Source organism: Lissotriton helveticus, chromosome 5_1 (assembly GCF_964261635.1).
Source record: "Lissotriton helveticus chromosome 5_1, aLisHel1.1, whole genome shotgun sequence".
In the NCBI taxonomy this organism is placed as follows: domain Eukaryota; kingdom Metazoa; phylum Chordata; class Amphibia; order Caudata; family Salamandridae; genus Lissotriton; species Lissotriton helveticus.
The window spans coordinates 1,399,045,667-1,399,070,194 of record NC_136065.1 but is presented as its reverse complement, the minus strand read 5'-3'; the positions used below and the strand labels follow the sequence as shown (position 1 = coordinate 1,399,070,194).

Sequence of the window (24,528 nt, the reverse complement as noted above, 5' to 3'; positions counted from 1 at the left end):
AGGAGTAAAGTTATGCGTGCTTGTCAGACTTAAGAATGGTGACTACTAGAGCTTTCCTCTTAGAGGGTAGGATTTGGGCATTCTCCACCACTTTTAAATAATCAAGTGATGTGGGGCGGATCAATTCCTCTAAGAAATATTTGTAAAAACAATAGTGGTGACAATCTCTGCCCAGAGCAAGGCCATTTGGCATGCTCCTGATGACATATGCAATCTCTTCTGCTGTCAAAGAAGCAATCAATATTTCTTTGACAGCATTTTCTAAGCAGGCGATTAGTAATTCTTCAAGATAATTTCATACAATTATTGTTGCACCCCTCATACACAAACCGTAGAGTTCGTTGTAATATTGTTTAAAACTTTCAGCAATCAAATGAGAATCATACATCAACAGTCAGTCACCTTAATACAAACCATAACCCCCTCACACCAACTGGGATATAGCAGGGTGCTCCCCGTCATACGCTCTGCCCGCAGCATAATGGCCTAAATAATTGATCTTTCTATCCCCATACTGTAGTACTCCCCTAACTTGGAGTGAATTTCATTTAAAATGTGGTTATTATGTTGTGCACATCATACCACTCTAGTAGAGCTATTTCCTGCTCTAAATGTGTCAGGCTGTGTTGTAGTAACTTTCTTACACCAGCGTGCTTGGCTATACTTATACTGCAACTGTATTCTTTGAAGACCTCCCCTACAATTTTGAAGTGTTCAACTGATCACACATGATGGTCAACATATAGCCTAATGGCTGCAGCAATTTTGGACCTAAGTACAGCATTCAATAGCGACTGGGAGGACCCTCCACAAAAAGTAAGGGGGAGGTCTGTCTAGAGAACCATCTCAACCAGAACTGGAGACTGATCATCGGAATTGTGTGCATGCTAGATGTGTACAGGATTGAACTCATGAGACAACACATGATTATGTAGTCAACTCATGGTTTAAAATGCTATTAAAGTCACGGCCTCGTATTCTTATGCGATATTTGAATGTTTATTACCTACAAACTGTCTGCATAAAGCTGTAGACTATCATGATTAGGGTCATAGGTACCAACTATGACCAACCGTTTCCGCTCCAGGGACTACGTCACCACAACATATTTGTCATTTGGGTCTGAAATTATGTCTGTGATGCATACATTGCAGCCTTTCTTGACCCACAGTAATGCCCCTCTTCAATGAGAGTTGAAGGACACCATGGAGCACAAACCGCTTATTGAGTTACGAATGCCACACTTAGATTTGCAGTGTAAGGTGTATATCTTGAATAAGGGCAACATTTATTGAATGTCACTTCAAGTAGGGCAAAATGTTGCACATTTTCCTATGGTCATTTAACCATCTTATGTCACAAATGAGCAACCTTAGTGGAATCTTATTACTATTACTGCTAGCCCCCTTGACCTAGGAGATGTCGGTTAGCATATTTAGTTCTGTCCATACAAAATAGGGTGGTGCCTGGGAGAATCAGCGCACACTCAATACTGGTACAAAGTAATGTAAGTGTCTCAATGTCCATATACTTTGGCCGGTGCTCAGGAGGAGGGAGAGCCACCAAATCTTCCTCCACTGGAAAAGGAAACTTCTCCTCAATATTTCATTAGAATCTCTGAGCACTCAATAAATCAAGAAATTATTATATTTATTAACTCCACTGTCCATTATTCAAACATCCAGGGTTTTCACATTGCCATTTATCACTAAAGCTCCATGTCATTAATAGAGCCCCTTGCCATCAATACAACTCCTTGCCTTGCCAACACGTATTTTGCCTGTTTTAAATTAAAAACACAACTATATCTGGGCTGAAACATAAGATAATGGCATCAAAAAGAATGAGGCCAAATCATGAAACAGGGAGGGATATAAGGTTCATCCCATCACAAGGGTTTTTCACCCGAATTTTGCCATTCACGTCCCTTTCATGTTTAGGGATCATTGTGAATCTTGTAAAGAGAACTATCTAAGAGAGAATGATTTAATCCAAATTGTGTGTTTTTTCCTTCACCTTTGGTACCATTAATTCCCAAATGTGTCCTAAATAATTAAAACTCATGCTATTAGGTATTGTATAGTTGCTTAAGGCTTACGTTCCCGCTCGTGCTCTTCTGTCTTCCTCTAAGCACCTTCTGTGCATTCCTCGTTACAGAAGGAAGAAACACGGTGGCAGGAGCTTCTCTTTCTTGGCTCCCTCCTTTTGGAATACTCTTCCCCTCAACATTAGGACTACTGCTTCCTACATGGACTTCCGTAGGGCTCTGAAGACCGAGCTCTTCTCGCAAGCCTTTGCCGAATAGGCGGCACCTGCGTCCCCCTCGTACTTCCATCCTCAGCGCCAAGAAACCATTTGGTCTACGAGCACTTTATAAAACCTTTAACTTTAACTCTATACAAGGGGGAGAGCTCACACAGCCACCACCCTATTTTGTTTTTGTATTAGGCATGCAGCACCACCTGGTTTGTATTTTGCTACGAGGTCTATTAAGTTGGAATGATATTGAAATAACAGATAGGGAAAAGATAGCGGAAGAGCTTTTCAGCAATTTAAGTACAGTCTTGGCTATACAGTCGAAAATAGTAAGGAATGAGGGGTTGAAGGGAAAGTTTATAAGATTAGAGAGATTAAAGATAACTGAACAATCTAAATGGTGGGATGCAACAACATTGAAGCAATACATGAAACTCAACAGAATCCCTAGGGGCCTAAGAGCACAAATATTTCCCACCTACGACGACCTTGAGGCTGACCTTCTACTGAGATGGGAGAAGGAACTCACTAACAATTTGATTAATCTGATGGAGATTTTGATTCAATGCTGAAAGAAAGGTAGCTATGTTACAGAATGAAATTAAAGATGTAGAAAAAGAGATCATGGGTATGAATTTGTTAGAAGCAACAGAAAAACTATGTAATACTGAAGGAAATACTTAGGAAGCATCAGGAAGACATAAAAATGTGTAAAGCACGGAAACTGAGGAGAGACTAAAGGGATTACTTAGCAGGGCGAGTGTTTACATTTGCAAGTAAATTTGATCACCTGATTAGTAAAAAAGCTACATGAGGTACTGATATACCGACCGAGACAGCAAGGAAGACCTCAAGTATAGCATCCAGCGATAGTGAAAGTAACAAGGAACAGGCTGGGGCATCTCAGATTTAGGAAACAATCGTTTATGGAGGAAATGAGGAGGATCAGGATAGGAAATCGGAAGGGCACTATACGCTCTGGAAGTATAGGTAAACTAGATGGGGCAAAAGAACAAAGGGATCAGTTAGGCGACGGGGAAGGCAGGCGCACCAGGTAATGGAACAAAAAGAAATAATGTGCATGGTATAGATGATAAGCACACATGAATGTGAAGATTATGAACCTATCAGATCGAATGTTAACTGATGACATGATAAAAGTTTTGAAGCAGGGTCTTGGGGTTTGTCCCTCAAATATTGTAAATAATGAACAGTTAAAGATTGACTTATACAAATTTATACATAAGCTCAAGCTTGAGAAACATTTCTCCACACAGTTGACCAGTGCTAAACCTGATACTAGAAGGATACCTCAAGGTGACTTATCAATACAAGATGCAGTTGATACTGCTCTTTTACTTTCCCTCGATTATGAGGGAGGGAACCAACTGATGTAAAAGAACTTCTGTCTCATTTGGGTATAGACATTGGACATACTAAGGACAGTGAGTTGAAACCAAAATCAAAGTGGACCCCAAATCTCCCACCGGATAATTGTTGTGATGTGTTTTACAAGAATGTGTCTAATCGTCTAGACCGAGTATCTAACAAACTAGCAATGGGTAGGCTATGAAGTACGGACAATCTCACCAGACAGGAGAGGGATGCACTTCATACACTGAGAAATGACAACACCTTAATTATCAGAGAGGCTGATAAAGGAGGCTGCATAGTGGCTATGAATAGAACAGATTACAACAATGAAGTTTATTCCCAACTTGCTAACTCTGCCTGCTATATTGCGTTAGACAGCAATCCCATACCACGAATAATGTGTACTGTTAATAGACATCTCAAAGGCTGGTATGAGGAAGGACTATTGACTATTGAAGAGTAAACCTATCTCAACATCGACAAACCCAAATTCCCGTGCTTGTGTACCCTACCCAAGATTCACAAAAAGGCCCACTTTCCACCCGGGAGACCTATTGTTTCTGGTATAGGGGGCCTCCTGAACACCTATCACACTTTGTGGTACCAAAACTGCCATTGTATATCAGGGATACAAAACATGTGCTTAATATGATGAATGAAACATTGTGGGATGTTGAGATGACTTTGGTGGCATTGGACGTTGTATCCATGTATACGAACATTACTCCAGAACGTGGATTGACAGCAATTACACACTTTCTGAACAAAAGACCAGCTGAACTATTATCGCATACAGAAATGGTCTTGAAAATTATAAATATTATTCTAGAGAACAATGTGTTTCTATTCAAAGGCAAGTGGTACCAACAGATCAGTGGGACTGCAATGGGCTCCAGATCAGATTTGCTCCTTCTTATACAAACCTCTTTATGGGGTGGTTTGAGGAGGAGGGGCACGCTGCATACAATTTATCCACCATTGAGGTAGATATATCTACGATTTTCTGTTGATATGGACACGCTCCATAGAGGAATTGCATGACTTTATACATCAATTGGAATCTAACACATACAATATGTCATTTACGATAAATATCAAAGTACAAAATGTAGTTCCTTGATGTAGAACTCTATATACAAAATCAACAACTGAAAAGTAGGATGTACAGGAAAGAGACAGCATGTAATGCAGTGCTACATGCGAGCCGAGCCCATCCAAACCATCAGATAAAAGCAATACCTTTTGGCACGATGGTTAGGGCCAGAAGGAACTGTGTTGTGATGATGAATACCCAAAGAATTGAAGGGAATCAAAAATAGATTTCACACTAGAGGCTATGACAAGAATATAATGAATATATCCTTCACTAGAGCAATCAAATTGGATAGGGCAGCCACGCTCTCAGACTACCCCAAAATGAAAAAAAGACAAAAGGACTTGATCAGACCCAATATGTCCTATGGGAGTAACACAGGAGAGCTAAGTAGAATATTAAAGAGACATTGGTATCTACTGACTGGTGACAAGAATATTGCATTACACATCACAACAAATCCAAGTATAACATTTCATAGAGGCATGACATTGGGTGGACTTATTAGTCCGAGTTACCCTTTACAGACAAAGAAAGACAATTGGCTGACAGCACGAAACGACAGCACGGAACAAAGGTTCGCATAAATTCGGACATTGCTCAATGTGCAGATTATCCAGGGAACTGAGGGAATTTACATACAACCAAAGTCCAATATTTGTGATTAAGACCAATATCAACTGTTACACTCGGTTTGTGGTTTATGTACTAATATGTGAGTGCAACAAAATTCATGGACGAAATACGATCAGAATGCTTAGAGAGGGAATTCAGGAACACTTTAGGGCAGTGAAACAAGGGGATTCTAGATATCCTTTTGCAGTACACACACTCACTTGTGACAAACAGGACCAACATAGATTCGTCCACTTTCATGGCCTGGAAACAGTTCCACCTGTAGAGAGGGGTAGTAATAGAGAACTAAGGCTATGATGCCAAGAGGCGATATGGATTATGTACTAAATAACAACAAAATCTTCTCCCTAATATTTACTTTTGGAAATGGTAGTAAATCCAGGAATATACAAGTCCCATAGACCAGTTTGTTTATCAAGATTTATTATCAAAAAATATACAAATCATTTTTATAACCTCTTTCGAAGATGTCACAAATATATATAACAATATCATAAATACTTCAACGTAGAGAAAGCCCCAAGAGGTAGATGACGAACAGTGAAGTGAAGAGATAGTACACAAGAAAGGACAGTACAGATGCTTAGATACCAAGACTAGACACACAATCATGAAAACACCCAATTACATATATACAGATAATATCTAATTCAAAATTCTCAACATAAAATACATAAGAGAAAGAAAGGTGCTATGGATTATGGTCCTTGGGGCAGTGGAGGAAGGTCTGAATATAGAGAGTGAACTGTATTACTTTCTAGGAGAGTGAACACTTTCTTTAGCACATTGTGAACAGCTGAAATGATGACACATTAAGGGTAGGATCCTAATGTTCAAATTAGAGACTTAAATGATTTTATTAGAACATTGTTCTGTATACCCTGTAATAATTGGACTACTGTTGATCATTAGAGTTTACCATATACATGTAATGAACATGTATGACGACTAATGGTATTGGCATATTGTCAACATTCAGTATGCATTATCGTTACTGTGATGTGATATACGACTTCATGAAATCTGATGATTAATGGTATTGGTATATCGTCATCATTCAGCATGCAGTCTCGTTTTGTGATGTGATATACGAACTTGTGAAATACTATAAATAGAAGTCATTTCCTAGATATTATGTACATACTACTGTTTCCAATGTACTGTAATTTGTTAATATTTCTAGTTCTAATATGGGATGGAATCATCACCATCTGATCACCATTCTTTGTCTTTCTGTCTCCTTTCACCTTCTGATCTAAGCATGATTTTATTTCACTGCTTGGGGGATCACAGATTAAATTACTATTATGATCCATTAGCATGCAAAATGACCATAACCTACAGCATTCATAATAAGGACACTATTTTAGCTTGTCCATAATTTGGATCAATACACACTATGGAATAGATTTACTTTACAGAATAGCCAACACATGATGGCTATATCTACTGTTAAATATCTTGTGAATCATTAAATCTATTGGAAACATATGGAGACGTGCTCATACACCAGTCCCTCATGAGTTATCTTAACATTAAATATTTTCTTAGGACTACTGTGTCTTCCGGTAACTTAAAAATATTACAATAATGGGCATCAGACACTATGATGACAGTAGTATGATGCAGTTGAATGATGGGGAGTCCAGCTGTTTCGATAATATGTCTCTATATCTATAGACTCCATGTACCACGTATATTGTCAAAGGGGAACCAGACCTAATGCATGGAGAGATTTAATATTTCTCATTGACAGTTTTGTAAATAGGTTATTACAATTTCTCATGGGCAGTTTCGGACACTGAACAATGAGAAACCACAATCTAGTAAACTTTTGATATCAATCTGGGTGATAACATATATATGCTAAGATGGCCGCCACAAAGGATAGGCGAATACGTGGATATGTACCACGCAAGTATAAAAGAGAAAACCAATATGGCGCTCACCCTGACCGCCACGATCCGGTTACACGGCGGGAACGACCTTTCCCATAGTAAGAGCGAGAATCATGCCAGCTAATGTCCTCAACACATTATTTAGTTAAGAACAAGTAATACTTTGGAAGGGTTAGTTTTGTTTGTTCTCGTACGGTTAATTTAAACTTTATGGGTAAAATCAGAATTACGAGGGCATAGATTGGTTTATGTGATAAGCAGTGCCTCTGTCTCTATTTTTAGATATGAAGATGCACTGACTAATTATTATAAATTCCTTTGCAACCAGACGCTTGCGACTTTGCTAAGTGAGGCAACATTATGAGATAATTTAGATCAATAGACAAATAGCTTGTAACAGTGTATAAACATGGGGTTTAAATTTCAGATAATTTGATGACCTATAGGAAGCAATATCCATTACAGCGCAGATAAAAATTGAGAATACCGTGATGGTGAGCTCTCTCCGCCCTTGTATGCAGGTATACAATACCTAAAAGCATGAGTTTGAGTTCTTTAGGACACATTTGGGAATTAATTGTTCCAAAGGTGACTGAACACACACGATTTGGATTAAATAACTTCTATGATCTCTCATCCTCTTCTTCTTCTGCTTATATTCTTTCTTGGATAGTTCTCTTTACAAGATTCACAATGATCCTTAAACATTAAAGGGACATGCATGGCACTATTCGGGTGAAATACCTTGGTGATGGGATGAACCTTATATCCCTCGCTTTTTCAAACTACATCATCTGTCCTCATTCCTTATGATGCCAATATCTCATGTTTCAGCCCTGATGAAGTCTTGTTTTAATTTAAAACAGACGAAACACCCGTTGGCAAGGCAAGGAGTTATATTGATGTCAAGGAGCTCTAATAATGACAAGGAGTGTTATTGATAAATGGCAATGTGAAAAGCCTGGATGTTCGAATAAAGGACAGTGGATATTATAAATATAAGACTTTCTTGACTTATTGAGTGCTTGGAAATTCCAATGAACATTGAGGAGAAGTTTCCTTTTCTAGTTCTGTCCATGTCATTTACCATGCCTGTGTTCCTGTGCCCTCTTTGCTAGCAATGTGATGTCTGCACTCACCTTTGTTTAATTCTATTCTCTACCTCATTCACACTGCACACTGCAGTGGTGCATATCTCCCACCACGTCTCCTTCCCAACAACAGGTTTCTGGGTTAAGTCCCTGGGATCTGCCTCTGGGCCAGAAATTAATGCACCAGCTCAACGCCAAACAGCTCATAAAAAGTGCCCAGCCCAAGTAGGTCTATAGTTAGGGTCTCTACGAATTTGTCCATGTTCCCTGTACTAGCAGTCTTAGCAGTCACACCTATTATTCTAGCAATATTGCACCTCAATCTAGCCTCTAGATCTTCATTTTTGCTATGTTTCATTGCTGTTTCCTTGTTCATCTTGGCTTTGGTGTCTTTACTTGTCACGATTGTCATCCTCAATTTCTGATACACAATACTCTACCATCCAGTTATCTTTACTGACATGCACCAATCCAGCAAGCCTCCTAGCTCTCTCAGGGCCATGGAAGGGAAGCTTTAATCAGTTTGTCTCCCTTTATGTTTCACCCACCCCACCCTTCAACAGGATCTCAAAAGTTATAAGAGAGTTCTCCGCTCCCATTTGCAGCAGAGGAAAAAAACAGGAAAAAGTATTCAGCGGCCATGACACCAAACGCATTAGCTCCCTCCCGCATGTACTGTTGCTTAAGTTAAGACTTTGGCATAACTTTATCAGTTGTGATTTCCCACCCATGGGTGATACGTGTGAAATTGGTTCAATGCACCAGCAATGAATGTGAAAGACAAGTTAGAGACACTAGCCAATGTGTAATTGACATAGAAGTGTTGCCTTTCGGTTACTAACAATCCCATAAAGTGATATGGGGCACTGTGGAAACAGCAACAAACGTTATTTCATTATTCAAGGTGTCACACACCCTGAACAAAGAAGAATGAATGCTATTGAGTTAAAACTATTCCTTAAGGAACACTGCTTCTCAGCACATCTAAAACAAATACACACAATATTATAAAACACAATGTTATAAATAACAAGAATGAAATGAATATTTCAAGCATTGTTATAATGTCATTTAAAATGTAATCATAACCTAACACCCTAACGTTTACTAAAATGCACTATACTAAGAGAGCATGGAAGACAAAGTAACTTGCAATCTAGTTTCTTAGGGAGAAGAGTAGCACTGCATAAATTGTTGACAGCAAAGGCTGTCTTTACAAACTGAGGCTGAAAGACAGTGTTCTCCACAAAAGGCAAACACACACTGCTGTAGCAGTCAGTCGGCCTTCCTCAGGCACACAGTATTATCAGCTTCAGGCAGGCGAGATGTAGCATCTGCAAAGTGTGAAGTGTGCAGACAGTAGGTGAGATTGTCTCTAGCATAATCTCGGGCGATACTAGTGGGAAGGTCCTCTCCTAACAAGTGGTTGTCCTTACTTACTAAAACTTAGCAAAATGGGAATGTCCGACAGATTATGGGCATCGATGTGTGTGTCCTAGACATTTCAGTATGAACATATAAGGGAAAAGGATGTCAATTCAGACTACACTATTTTAGTTATATGTTGCACTGATGGTTGTATCTGTGTCATTAATCTAAGGGTTTTATGTTTTCGCAGTTTTTAGAAAGATAAGGCCAGGCAACCTCGGCTTTCAATGGCAGACATGACAATCATTCTACATAAATCGGGAAAGATAGCAATTCCCATTGTGTAAGAGAGGGAAGATGGCGACCTCCTCTAATCAAGATGGAGTAGGGGCTACATAAGATGTAGTCCGACCTTAGGGACTTTCAGTCACTACCTAATGTACACGCCTGTCACCAGATGCCTACCAGTCAACTCATTCACCCTCTCCCTCAGTTGTCTGAGGCATGCCCATCTCGCACTTCCCTCTAGTCAGCTGAGGTACTACCACCCCTTCTTCCTGGTTTCTGGGGAACTCCTGTATGCCTCCTCCTTTACTGTAAAATGGCAGCCTTGTGTGTCTCTTTCCTCTGAAATAGGCCATATGTCTCCACTCCAAGATCTCAGATGGCACACTGCTCGTAAAATGTTTGAGCCTACATAATGGTGACGTTTCCTGGAAACCTGTGGGAATCCATAGCATGATGACATCCTTACAAAAATGCAGACCCTCGCTTAAAGCTGGTCATTTTTGGTATCTTGCTTACATCTATGCTGGCCAAGGCAGAACTGTAGTATTTCTTGAACTGTTGTAGACATCCATGTTTTGACTGTGTTAACATCAAATATACTACTCATTCTGGTATAATGGTGGTAATTCTTGGCATGTTATGAGCATCCCTGTTATGATGGTGCTTATCTCTGTTCTAATGGGAATCCTGACAGAATCAATCAATCAATCAATCACAGCATTTATATAGCGCACTACTCACCCAAAGGGTCTCAAGGCGCTAGGGAGGGGGGTCCGCTACTGCTCGAACAGCCAGGTCTTGAGTTGCTTCCTGAAGGCGAGGTGGTCCTGGGTCAGGCGGAGGTGGGTCGGGAGGGAGTTCCATGTCTTGGCGGCGAGGTAGGAGAAGGACCGTCCTCCTGTGGTGGCTCTTCGGATGCGGGGGACGGCGGCGAGGGCGTGGCCGTTTGATCGAAGCTGGCGTTTGGGAGCGTAAAAGTTGAGGCGGCTGTTGAGGTATCCCGGGCCTTGGTTGTGTAGGGCTTTGTGTGCGTGGGTGAGGAGTCGGAAGGGGATTCTCTTGTTGACCGGGAGCCAGTGCAGGTCTCTCAGGTGTCCGGAGATGTGGCTGCGACGGGGGATGTCCAGGATGAGACGTGCTGAGGCGTTCTGGATCCGCTGAAGTCTCTTCTGGAGCTTGGCGGTGGTTCCGGCGTAGAGGGAGTTGCCGTTGTCCAGACGGCTGGTGACGAGGGCCTGGGTGACCGTCTTCCTGGTCTCGGTGGGGATCCACCGGAAGATCTTGCGTAGCATGCGCAGGATGTTGAAACACGACGAGGAGACGGCGTTGACTTGTCTGGTCATGGAGAGGGATGAGTCCAGGATGAAGCCCAGGTTGCGTGCGTGGTCTGTTGGTTGGGGTGCGCTGCCCAGGGCGGGGGGCCACCAGGAGTCGTCCCAGGCGGAGGGTGAGGATCCCAGGATGAGGACTTCCGTGTTGTCCGAGTTCAGTTTCAGGCGGCTGTTCTTCATCCATTCGGCCACCTCTTTCATCCCTTCGTGTAGTTTGTCTCTGGCGGTGGCGGGGTCGTTGGTGAGGGAGAGGATCAGCTGGGTGTCGTCGGCGTAGGAGATGATGTTGAGGTTGTGCTGGCGTGCGATGTCTGCGAGGGGGCCCATGTAGACGTTGAAGAGGGTTGGACTGAGCGAGGAGCCCTGAGGGACGCCGCAGATGACTTCGGTGGCTTCCGATCTGAACGGAGGGAGGCGGACTCTCTGTGTCCTTCCGGCGAGGAAGGAGGTGATCCACTCCAGTGCCTCTCCTGGACTCCGACGTTGCTGAGGCGCTGTACTAGGGTACGGTGGCAGACAGTGTCGAAGGCCGCGGAGAGGTCTAGGAGGATGAGGGCCGCTGTTTCTCCGTTGTCGAGCAGGGCACGGATGTCATCGGTGGCTGCGATCAGGGCGGTCTCGGTGCTGTGGTTTGCCCGGAAGCCAGACTGCGAGGGGTCGAGGGATCCGTTCGTCTCGAGGAAGGCGGCCAGCTGCTTGTTGACGGTCTTCTCGATGACTTTAGCCGGAAACGGGAGCAGCGAGATGGGGCGGTAGTTCTTGAGGTCGGTGGGGTCGGCTGATGGCTTCTTGAGTAGGGCGCTGAGTTCGGCGTGCTTCCAGCTCTCCGGGAAGGTAGCGGTGTTGAAGGAGGTGTTGATGATGTCCCGCAGGTGGGGTGCGATGACAGCGTCGGCCTTGTTGAAGACGTGGTGAGGGCAGGGGTCGGTCGGAGATCCGGAGTGGATGGAGTTCATCGTGCGGATGGTGTCTTCGGTGTTGATCGGAGTCCAGGCGCGGAGGGTGGTGGTGGGGGGCGGGGGTTCGGTCGTGGCGTGCGTCGGTTGAGTGCTGAACCTGTTGTGTATGTCCGCGATCTTGTTGTGGAAGTAGGAGGCGAGGGAGTTGCAGAGGTCTTGCGAAGGGGTGATGTCGTTGTTTCCGGCGTTGGGGTTGGAGAGCTCTTTGACGATGTTGAAGAGTTCCTTGCGGGTGTGTGCGTTGTTGTCCAGTCGTTCCTTGAATGCGGTTTTCTTGGTGGTGCGGATGAGTTGGTGGTGCTTTCGGGTGGCGAGCTTGAGGGCCGCCATGTTGTCCGGAGTTGGGTCTCTGCGCCAGGTTCTCTCGAGGGCTCGGCAGTTCTTCTTGGAGTTCTTGAGTTCGTCGGTGAACCATGGGGCTTTCTTGCTGCCGGGTCTGCTAGGCGGGGTCCTCAGGGGGGCGAGGTCATCTGCGCAGTCGCTGATCCACTTGGTGAGGTTGGTGGCCGCCTGGCTTGGGTTCGGTGTGCTGGTGGGGGGGTTCATGCTCAGGGAGGTCGCGAGTTGGTCGGCTGTGATCTTGTTCCAGCTACTGCGTGCAACCTGTTGCTGGTGGTGGTGGATCGTGGTCCTTCTGAAGCTGAAGTGGACGCAGCTGTGGTCCGTCCAGTGGAGTCCGGTGGCGAGGCTGAAGGCAATGTCCTTGCTGGATGAGAAGACGGGGTCGAGTGTGTGTCCGGCGTAGTGGGTGGGGGTGGTCACCAGCTGCTTGAGTCCCAGGTTTGCGAGGTTGTCCAGCAGGGTGGTGGTGTTGCGGTCGTTGTTGTTCTCCAGGTGGAAGTTGAGGTCCCCGAGGAGGATGTAGTCAGCGGAGGGAAGGGCGTGCGTGGTGGTGATTCCTGAAATATTGTATGCATCCTTGCACAGTTAGCCTCACCCTCGTATAATTGTGAACCTGGAAGTATTACGGGAATTCTCGCCACATATTGGGCATCTATTGTATACTGGTGCCCAGTACTGGAATATTATTCACCCTGACATAGAGGTGGTAATTTCTAGAATATTGTGGTTTTCTTTGTCACAATTGGGGCTCTGGCAGTGTGGGATAATTCCTGCCATATTTGTTGGATTTACTGTTCGATGGTAATAATTCTTGACATGTTGCAGGTATCCATAGCACAATGGCCTCCATACATGGTATAATGACGCTCATGCATTACGGTGGTAATTCACGTGGCATATAGGTGACTATCGTGCCATAGTGCTGCTCCTGGCTTCATATTGGTAATTCCTGTAATACTGTAGACAGCCACTGTATGATAGTGCACAGGCACAAAAATGTAATTCAAGGGGGTTCTGAAAAGGCAGGGACCATTCACCGGGAACACAAGGTAAATGTGCTAATCGCAATGAAAGATAAACATCTTGTTCTTTTAGGTTTTTTTCGTCGCAGTATCACCAAGAATGCAGTGTACAGATGCAAAAACGGAGGCCATTGTGAAATGGACATGTACATGAGAAGAAAGTGTCAGGAGTGTCGACTGAAGAAGTGCAAAGCAATGGGAATGCTTGCTGAGTGTAAGAAATCTTTTTATAAACTATCTGGTTGCCTCTCACTAGACTAGGCTATGTCTATCTACATGTTTTTCTGTTTGTCCAACTAACAGCCTACCAGATAATGCAAGCAGGTACAATATCTGAAACTGACGAGTCAGGACTTTGGTGGGAGAGCTGCATGCTGGAGGATTAGTTTACCTGTTCGAAATGTATTAATCAATTACAAGTCAAGACCAACTTAGTACAGATGAAAATGGAGATAACTGAGCCTTGAATTTTGTTGAACTTTATTGGTGAAATAATTAAAAGGGAGTCATGTCAACGAAAGATCTGAGATGCACTAATGAGGGATTATCATTGGACTCCATGTGATGAGGACACCTCGTTTCCAGTCCTAGGTTTTAATTTAACACACACACCTGGGAAGTGTAATCTTGGTTTAATCAACTGACCACATTGGGCAGTGACAACTGAAAACAATGATTTGTAAATTCAAAGCCCTGGACTGGAGGTGAAGTGTCCACCTGAATCGTAGTCATATGGTAAACGGACCTATTATATGATATTAGTTATTAGTACCAACAAATAATCTTCAGACACACACACATTATTATAATGTAAATGTTTTCAGTGATGCTTCTTCTTTAGAAACTGTGCCCTACTCAGGGGAATCAGTGATTATTTAAACATGTCTAGCTAGGTGTTAGTGCTCTTTCATCTCTAGCCTCTTAAGTCAAGAAAAGCACGTGCCAGCACAGTCCAAAATCTATTTCTATTTTTCGCCCATTTCATAGACTGTGTCAAATGAAAGGATAGCCTCCCTCACAGACGAACATCGCAATTTAGCATTAAGAGACACATTTTTTAAGCAAAGAAGATGTGTGTGGCTTCTGAAATTATCAGCATTTTCCGAGTTCCTCCCAGATCAGTGGTGCAGCATATCTGCTTGGCCTCCTGTTAATCTGCAGGGCGCATTGTGTGCATTTGAATATTACTTTGCAAAGACATATCATGTGCCAACAATAAACGAAAACTAATCACATAGGAAAGCTCTTAATAAACCCAAACTCTTCAGCACTGGAATCGACAGAAAAAGAAAGAAAACTGCGTAACCACCCTATAGCTACGTAGATAAAGGCCTATCATAGAAGCACAACTTCAATACGATGTACACTTTTAATTTCATATGCGGAGAACCAGGGTGCTTTGATCCGCATTTCTAAATGTTTTCCTATGATGTCATCTTAAAAAGGCGTGTTGTTACTCAACATTTAACACAGTCTTTGTGTGGTTTATTGATCTTAATTTCTGACGTTTGTCTTTTTGATACTCCCTCTTTTTGTGTTTTCCAAACCTTTGGTCCGGGGGTGGGAAAGCAAGAATGTAATTCGACAGTGCAATTGATTTGTGTTAGCAGTATGATTTATTGGACATTATGTTACAACAGGAGATAACATATAAATATAAAGGTACCGTCAAGGCTATGAAGAAATAAGAAACCTGCCCAGACATGACCAAACTAACACTAAACAGAAAGGCAAACGGAGCTATAAGTGAAAAAGAACAGATTCAGAGAGCTAAGAACATTGAACAGAGGGTGTGCATTTAACCCAGATAAAAACAGCAATGAATTTAAGGACTAACAGCCTGATTCATGAAGCGAAATTGCGCCCGCAATGGCTGCGAAAATGCAATTGCGGGCGCAAAACACGGAATCGGCATTCAAGTACAAAATAGCGAATTCGCAAACACAGAATAGCGATTGAAATAGCGATTACGCTATAATAGTCGCAGACTCCGGGTAGTCGAGCATTAGCGATACGGAAATAGCGACCAACCACGGAATCTGCGAAATGAATAGCGAAACGCAATATTGTCTCAATCGGCATTCATGAAAAAAATACAATCGCGAAAAAGCGCAAATTCGCACGTTTGCGCGGCGCAATTTAAGGACAACTCAAAGCAGGTGGTAACCATAAAAGCCATGATTAAGTAAAATTTGAAAAACTGTTGGCCAATCACCAACAGGTCCAGGCCTGACCAATCACACATAAGGACATTCAGCAGCAGCATTAGGCGTTCCACAATGCCAGGGATGTACATGGTGGTGAGGCGGCGAAGGCTACAGCGAGCAGCACGGAGGAGACGCATGAGGCAGGAAAGGATTTACCGGCAGCGGGTCACCTTGCTGGGCCAAACCAGAGAACAGATTTATGCTAAATACAGGCTGAATGGGGAAATGATCACCTGGCTGATACAAGAACTCGACCCCATCATGCAGCACCCAACAAGGCGAAACAATTCTGTGCCCACACATGTGCAGGTATTGTGCAGCCTGCACCTCCTGGCCTCCGGCAGTTTCCAGGGCATAGTAGCCGCTGCTGGGGGGATATCCCAGCCCACCATGTCACGCTGCCTCCACACTTTTGTTGACGCCATGCTCAGCCAGCTCCACCGCCACATCACATTTCCCACGAGCCAACAGGAATTGGACCTGACAAAACTACAATTTTACAATGTCGCCCATTTTCCCCATGTCCTCGGCTGCATAGACTGTACCCACGTCGCCATCTGCCCACCAGCTGCCACGGAGTATATGTACCGCAACAGGAAGTCCTACCACTCCCTCAACATACAGATGGTCTGCAATGCCAAGACCATCATCACCGACATTGTGGCCCAGTACCCAGGGAGTACCCATGACTCCTTTATCTTCAGGCACAGCTGACTCCACACACGACTGCTCAGGGGAGAGTTTGGGGAAGGACACCTACTTGGTAAGTACACTTTTTCGACAATGTCACATTGCTATGAAGTAACTGCGCTGCACAGGCAATCAACATCTGCTCCTCTCATTCAGGTGACAGTGGCTACGCCCTACGGGAATACCTCCTGACCCCTTACCTCAACCCTGCCACACCTCAGCAACGGCGCTACAATGTTGCGCACATCCGGACAAGGAACTGTATAGAAAGGACATTTGGCCTGCTCAAGAGCAGGTTCCGTATTCTGCACAAGACAGGTGGGGCGATGTATTACAGTCCTGCAGCGTGCTGCCGCATTGTGGCTGTCTGTGCAATGCTTCATAACATTGCAACCAAGCGCCGGATACCTGTTGACATCTCAGGCAGTGAATCTGAGGGGGACGACCGGCCACCAGCACATGCGCACCATGCACGCGGGGAGAACCCAGCTGAAGGCCACAGACGTCGCAACCACATCACAGCGAACAATTTCTAGCCCACCCTCTTCCCCCAACCCACATATCACAATTGTATGCAAAATGTAATGATTACACAAGGCTAATGTGTGCAGCAAAATAAATGTATTTGTTTCATTCACAAGAAAAAGGTTATGGTTTCAACTATTTACAAATTACAGTATTCCTGCATACTGCAGTGTGAAGAAGGTTCTTGGCAGGCTTAGCGTCAGCCTGTGGCAGTGTCCCTCAGACAGTGTCAAAGGCGCCTCCGGCGCGTAATGCCCAGGCGCCTGTGAGGCTCATCCTCATCCTGGGCAGCTGTACCAGGCGTTGCCCTGGTACTGCGCCTAGGTGGCGGGACCTGCGTGGCAGATTGGCTGCTCACGCTGGAAGCACCCTCACTGGCATCGTCTCCCCCTACAGTGGCCGGTAGCACAGGTGTGTGAAGTGCCGTCACAGCGGTGGTTAGGTGCTCCAGGACCCTGGTTATGTCCTCGCAGCACTGGTCCAGTTGGTGCTGCTGGGTGAGAGAGCGCCGCGACAACTGGGTGGTGGCATTTGCTGCCACATAATTCGACCTACTATAGGACGACAGCCGGCTCATTAGCTGGTGGTGGTGCCTGCTTGCTACACTGCGGTGCTTGATGAGCGCAGCAGTGTTCTCCTCCATGGCTGCAGTCATGCGGCACATGGCCGCCGTCATGCGGTCCATCCTGTCTCCAACTCCCGCCACATTGCGGCCAATTTTGTGCAGCTGGAGCTGGATGGCTCCTTGCTGCTGCGACTGGCGCTGGTGGATTCTGAGCATGCGCCGCTCGACGCTCATACAGGCATGGAGATGCCCATTGCCCCTCCTGCTGATCGGCCGCTGTGTTGCCGCTGTCGCAGGCCCAGATCTCGTTGCACGAGCTGCAGGTGGTGTCGCAGCAGGTGTTGCTGGTGCGGCAGGAACTGGAGGCACATTGGTGGGGTGCCTGGCTCTGGCTGCCGGTGGGCCGGCAGATGCAGGAGCAGGTACGGTGGGGGGCCTGGCCTTGGCTGCGGGTGGTGCGGCAGATCCAGATGCAGCTACGGTGGGGGGCCTGGCCTTGGCTGCGGGTGGTGCGGCAGATCCAGATGCAGCTACGGTGGGGGGCCTGGCCTTGGCTGCCGGTGGGATGCTAGTTGCAGGGGCCACTACGGTGGGGGGCCTGGCTGCTGGTGTTGGTGCAGCGATTCAGAAAAGGGGGTGGTGATGAACAGAGTGTCTGAATTAAGCAGACCACTCTTACCCAGTCCAAAGATCAGGGCTTGATCCATCACCGTTATTTATCTCACTGCCCCATCCCAGCTCAGAACCTGGCTATATGCAAATTAGTCTGTCCCTGGCCCAGTGCATCATGGGAACAGGGCAGACCAAACTACCAAGCCAATTCTTCACCAGAAAGGAGACAAGCTACCGGGGACCGGTTTCTGGCATTTCAGCCTCTTCGGCCCGGCTTGCTTGAATCCTGATGGAGCAGTGAGAAAGGGACTCATGTCTGAGTATACCCTGCCACACCTATAGTGGCCAAAAACGATTCAGAAAAGGGGGTGGTGATGAACAGAGTGTCTGAATTAAGCAGACCACTCTTACCCAGTCCAAAGATCAGGGCTTGATCCATCACCGTTATTTATCTCACTGCCCCATCCCAGCTCAGAACCTGGCTATATGCAAATTAGTCTGTCCCTGGCCCAGTGCATCATGGGAACAGGGCAGACCAAACTACCAAGCCAATTCTTCACCAGAAAGGAGACAAGCTACCGGGGACCGGTTTCTGGCATTTCAGCCTCTTCGGCCCGGCTTGCTTGAATCCTGATGGAGCAGTGAGAAAGGGACTCATGTCTGAGTATACCCTGCCACACCTATAGTGGCCAAAAACGATTCAGAAAAGGGGGTGGTGATGAACAGAGTGTCTGAATTAAGCAGACCACTCTTACCCAGTCCAAAGATCAGGGCTTGATCCATCACCGTTATTTATCTCACTGCCCCATCCCAGCTCAGAACCTGGCTATATGCAAATTAGTCTGTCCCTGGCCCAGTGCATCATGGGAACAGGGCAGACCAAACTACCAAGCCAATTCTTCACCAGAAAGGAGACAAGCTACCGGGGACCGGTTTCTGGCATTTCAGCCTCTTCGGCCCGGCTTGCTTGAATCCTGATGGAGCAGTGAGAAAGGGACTCATGTCTGAGTATACCCTGCCACACCTATAGTGGCCAAAAACGATTCAGAAAAGGGGGTGGTGATGAACAGAGTGTCTGAATTAAGCAGACCACTCTTACCCAGTCCAAAGATCAGGGCTTGATCCATCACCGTTATTTATCTCACTGCCCCATCCCAGCTCAGAACCTGGCTATATGCAAATTAGTCTGTCCCTGGCCCAGTGCATCATGGGAACAGGGCAGACCAAACTACCAAGCCAATTCTTCACCAGAAAGGAGACAAGCTACCGGGGACCGGTTTCTGGCATTTCAGCCTCTTCGGCCCGGCTTGCTTGAATCCTGATGGAGCAGTGAGAAAGGGACTCATGTCTGAGTATACCCTGCCACACCTATAGTGGCCAAAAACGATTCAGAAAAGGGGGTGGTGATGAACAGAGTGTCTGAATTAAGCAGACCACTCTTACCCAGTCCAAAGATCAGGGCTTGATCCATCACCGTTATTTATCTCACTGCCCCATCCCAGCTCAGAACCTGGCTATATGCAAATTAGTCTGTCCCTGGCCCAGTGCATCATGGGAACAGGGCAGACCAAACTACCAAGCCAATTCTTCACCAGAAAGGAGACAAGCTACCGGGGACCGGTTTCTGGCATTTCAGCCTCTTCGGCCCGGCTTGCTTGAATCCTGATGGAGCAGTGAGAAAGGGACTCATGTCTGAGTATACCCTGCCACACCTATAGTGGCCAAAAACGATTCAGAAAAGGGGGTGGTGATGAACAGAGTGTCTGAATTAAGCAGACCACTCTTACCCAGTCCAAAGATCAGGGCTTGATCCATCACCGTTATTTATCTCACTGCCCCATCCCAGCTCAGAACCTGGCTATATGCAAATTAGTCTGTCCCTGGCCCAGTGCATCATGGGAACAGGGCAGACCAAACTACCAAGCCAATTCTTCACCAGAAAGGAGACAAGCTACCGGGGACCGGTTTCTAGCATTTCAGCCTCTTCGGCCCGGCTTGCTTGAATCCTGATGGAGCAGTGAGAAAGGGACTCATGTCTGAGTATACCCTGCCACACCTATAGTGGCCAAAAACGATTCAGAAAAGGGGGTGGTGATGAACAGAGTGTCTGAATTAAGCAGACCACTCTTACCCAGTCCAAAGATCAGGGCTTGATCCATCACCGTTATTTATCTCACTGCCCCATCCCAGCTCAGAACCTGGCTATATGCAAATTAGTCTGTCCCTGGCCCAGTGCATCATGGGAACAGGGCAGACCAAACTACCAAGCCAATTCTTCACCAGAAAGGAGACAAGCTACCGGGGACCGGTTTCTGGCATTTCAGCCTCTTCGGCCCGGCTTGCTTGAATCCTGATGGAGCAGTGAGAAAGGGACTCATGTCTGAGTATACCCTGCCACACCTATAGTGGCCAAAAACGATTCAGAAAAGGGGGTGGTGATGAACAGAGTGTCTGAATTAAGCAGACCACTCTTACCCAGTCCAAAGATCAGGGCTTGATCCATCACCGTTATTTATCTCACTGCCCCATCCCAGCTCAGAACCTGGCTATATGCAAATTAGTCTGTCCCTGGCCCAGTGCATCATGGGAACAGGGCAGACCAAACTACCAAGCCAATTCTTCACCAGAAAGGAGACAAGCTACCGGGGACCGGTTTCTGGCATTTCAGCCTCTTCGGCCCGGCTTGCTTGAATCCTGATGGAGCAGTGAGAAAGGGACTCATGTCTGAGTATACCCTGCCACACCTATAGTGGCCAAAAACGATTCAGAAAAGGGGGTGGTGATGAACAGAGTGTCTGAATTAAGCAGACCACTCTTACCCAGTCCAAAGATCAGGGCTTGATCCATCACCGTTATTTATCTCACTGCCCCATCCCAGCTCAGAACCTGGCTATATGCAAATTAGTCTGTCCCTGGCCCAGTGCATCATGGGAACAGGGCAGACCAAACTACCAAGCCAATTCTTCACCAGAAAGGAGACAAGCTACCGGGGACCGGTTTCTGGCATTTCAGCCTCTTCGGCCCGGCTTGCTTGAATCCTGATGGAGCAGTGAGAAAGGGACTCATGTCTGAGTATACCCTGCCACACCTATAGTGGCCAAAAACGATTCAGAAAAGGGGGTGGTGATGAACAAAGTGTCTGAATTAAGCAGGTAAAAAAAAAAAAAAAACCCGGAAGCTTGTTTCCTTTCCAGTAAAGAATTGGCTTGGTAGTTTGGTCTGCCCTGTTCCCATGATGCACTGGGCCAGGGACAGACTAATTTGCATGTAGCCAGGTTCTGAACTGGGATGGTGCAGTGAGCTAAAAAATGGTGATGGATCAAGCCCTGATCTTTTGACTGGGTATGAGTGTTCTGCTTAATTCAGATGCTCTGTCCATCACCACCCCTTTTTCTGAATCGTTTTGGCCACCACAAACGTGGAAGGGTATGCTCAGATGTGAGTCCCTTGCTCACTGCACCATCAGGATTCAAGCAAGCCGGGCCGAAGACGGCTGTAATGCCAGAAACCGGTAAAAAAAAAAAAAAAAAAAAAAAAATACCCGGAAGCTTGTTTCCTTTCCAGTAAAGAATTGGCTTGGTAGTTTGGTCTGCCCTGTTCCCATGATGCACTGGGCCAGGGACAGACTAATTTGCATGTAGCCAGGTTCTGAACTGGGATGGTGCAGTGAGCTAAAAAATGGTGATGGATCAAGCCCTGATCTTTTGACTGGGTATGAGTGTTCTGCTTAATTCATATGCTCTGTCCATCACCACCCCTTTTTCTGAATCGTTTTGGCCACCACAAACGTGGAAGGGTATGCTCAGATGTGAGTCCCTTGCTCACTGCACCATCAGGATTCAAGCAAGCCGGGCCGAAGACGGCTGTAATGCCAGAAACCGGTAAAAAAAAATAAAAAAATAAAAAAATAAAAATCCCGGAAGCTTGTTTCCTTTCCAGTAAAGAATTGGCTTGGTAGTTTGGTCTGCCCTGTTCCCATGATGCACTGGGCCAGGGACAGACTAATTTGCATGTAGCCAGGTTCTGAACTGGGATGGTGCAGTGAGCTAAAAAATGGTGATGGATCAAGCCCTGATCTTTTGACTGGGTATGAGTGTTCTGCTTAATTCAGATGCTCTGTCCATCACCACCCCTTTTTCTGAATCGTTTTGGCCACCACAAACGTGGAAGGGTATGCTCAGATGTGAGTCCCTTGCTCACTGCACCATCAGGATTCAAGCAAGCCGGGCCGAAGACGGCTGTAATGCCAGAAACCGGTAAAAAAAAAAAAAAAAGAAAAAAAACCCGGAAGCTTGTTTCCTTTCCAGTAAAGAATTGGCTTGGTAGTTTGGTCTGCCCTGTTCCCATGATGCACTGGGCCAGGGACAGACTAATTTGCATGTAGCCAGGTTCTGAACTGGGATGGTGCAGTGAGCTAAAAAATGGTGATGGATCAAGCCCTGATCTTTTGACTGGGTATGAGTGTTCTGCTTAATTCAGATGCTCTGTCCATCACCACCCCTTTTTCTGAATCGTTTTGGCCACCACAAACGTGGAAGGGTATGCTCAGATGTGAGTCCCTTGCTCACTGCACCATCAGGATTCAAGCAAGCCGGGCCGAAGACGGCTGTAATGCCAGAAACCGGTAAAAAAAAAAAAACCCCGGAAGCTTGTTTCCTTTCCAGTAAAGAATTGGCTTGGTAGTTTGGTCTGCCCTGTTCCCATGATGCACTGGGCCAGGGACAGACTAATTTGCATGTAGCCAGGTTCTGAACTGGGATGGTGCAGTGAGCTAAAAAATGGTGATGGATCAAGCCCTGATCTTTTGACTGGGTATGAGTGTTCTGCTTAATTCAGATGCTCTGTCCATCACCACCCCTTTTTCTGAATGGTGTTGGTGCAGCGGCAGATGCAGGAGCAGGTATGGTGGGGGGCCTGGCTGCTGGTGTTGGTGCAGCGGCAGGGGCTGGTGCCTGGGTTTCGGGTTGTAAGTCCTCCTCCTGGGCCTCCTCATCAATCTGCAGCCTCTCGCTGTCACTGCTATCTGCGCCACCTGTGAGGGTAAGTGGATACTCATTAGTTGCATGTGACTGTCAGACGTGCAGATGTTACATGCATGCTGGGTGACATTCCCTGGATGGCTGTGGATTTGCGTACTTTGGAACCTTTCTGGCTGCATTGTGGTACTACTACATTGTGGACATACTACATCTCCCACAATGCTTCAGGGCATTTCCTGATGCACAACATAGGCATGACTAAGGGCCAATGAGTGAGCCTATTTGGTCAGGGACGGTCATAGGGGACAGGGTCGCAGTCGCATGCCACTTACCTTGGGTGTCTTGGGTGGGGCGGGAGGAGTCCAGAGGGGTCACGCCAACGCACGCCTCCCTCTCCAAGGTGTTCTCAACCTGGTCCTCCAGGGGTGTGTTGGGTGGGACTGTCGGTCCGCCACCTCCAGTGCCCGATGCCTCACCAAGGCGCTCCGCCACTCTCTCCTTGGCACGACCTCGGAGGTCATACCAGTGCTTCTTTAGCTCCTCCAATGACCTATCGACCACACCCACCGAGTTTACGCTGGAGGCTATTCCCAGCCAGATCCTCCGCTTGTCCTGCTCTGGGACCTTCCTGGAGTTGAGGCCGAACAGCCTGTCATGGTTGGCCACCACCCCTTCAATTAGGTTCTCGAGCTCCTGCTCTGAGAACTTGAGCTTGCGCTTTCGTCCTGCGCTGTTGCTGGGGCCAGGGACAGGTTCCTCAGACATAGCGGTCGCTATTTCAGGCGTTTCTGGAGTCGCTATCGCTGGTTAGGCGTCTGCTTTCCGACGTGCTCACTCGTAGGATAGCGTCACTGTGGTGTTTGGGGGTGGGAACTGCCTGCTTCCTGGATGTGATGTCATCACGGTGCTCGGAATGCGTCTTCCCGTTTTCCCGATCGCGCGAGAATGCGAGTCGCAATCCCGATCGCACGGGATTGCGAGTCGCATTCCCGATCGCACGGGATTGCGAGTCGCAATCCCGATCGCAGGTAGCCGGGAATAGCGATTTTTCTGCGTTTTTAGTTGGTCGCTAACGGCTTTAGCGCCCGCGTGCGAGTCGCTATTTTTTCCCCGAAAAGTACATGAATGCCGTTTTGCGTTTCCTCTATAGCGAGTCGCTATGATTCGCTATTAGGGACACGCAAAACGGCCCGTACATGAATCAGGCTGTAAATGAACCCAGAGGAAGAAGGATTTAGTATTTTGGAACTGAGGTGTCAATTTTTGGGATATCAATTAAAAATTAAAAATAA

At 46.2% G+C, this 24,528-nt stretch overlaps 1 protein-coding gene across 2 annotated transcripts in view; it reads left to right on the top strand.

The window, feature by feature from the left end:
* The window catches only part of LOC144755444 (bile acid receptor-like), a 614,559-nt gene that overhangs the window by 304,620 nt on the left and 285,411 nt on the right, over positions 1 to 24,528 (top strand). For both annotated transcript variants that reach the window (XM_078644369.1, XM_078644368.1), the window contains exon 5: positions 13,732 to 13,872. In XM_078644369.1, coding sequence (XP_078500495.1) covers positions 13,732 to 13,872 — 141 coding nt within the window. The remainder of the gene's footprint in view (positions 1 to 13,731; positions 13,873 to 24,528) is intronic.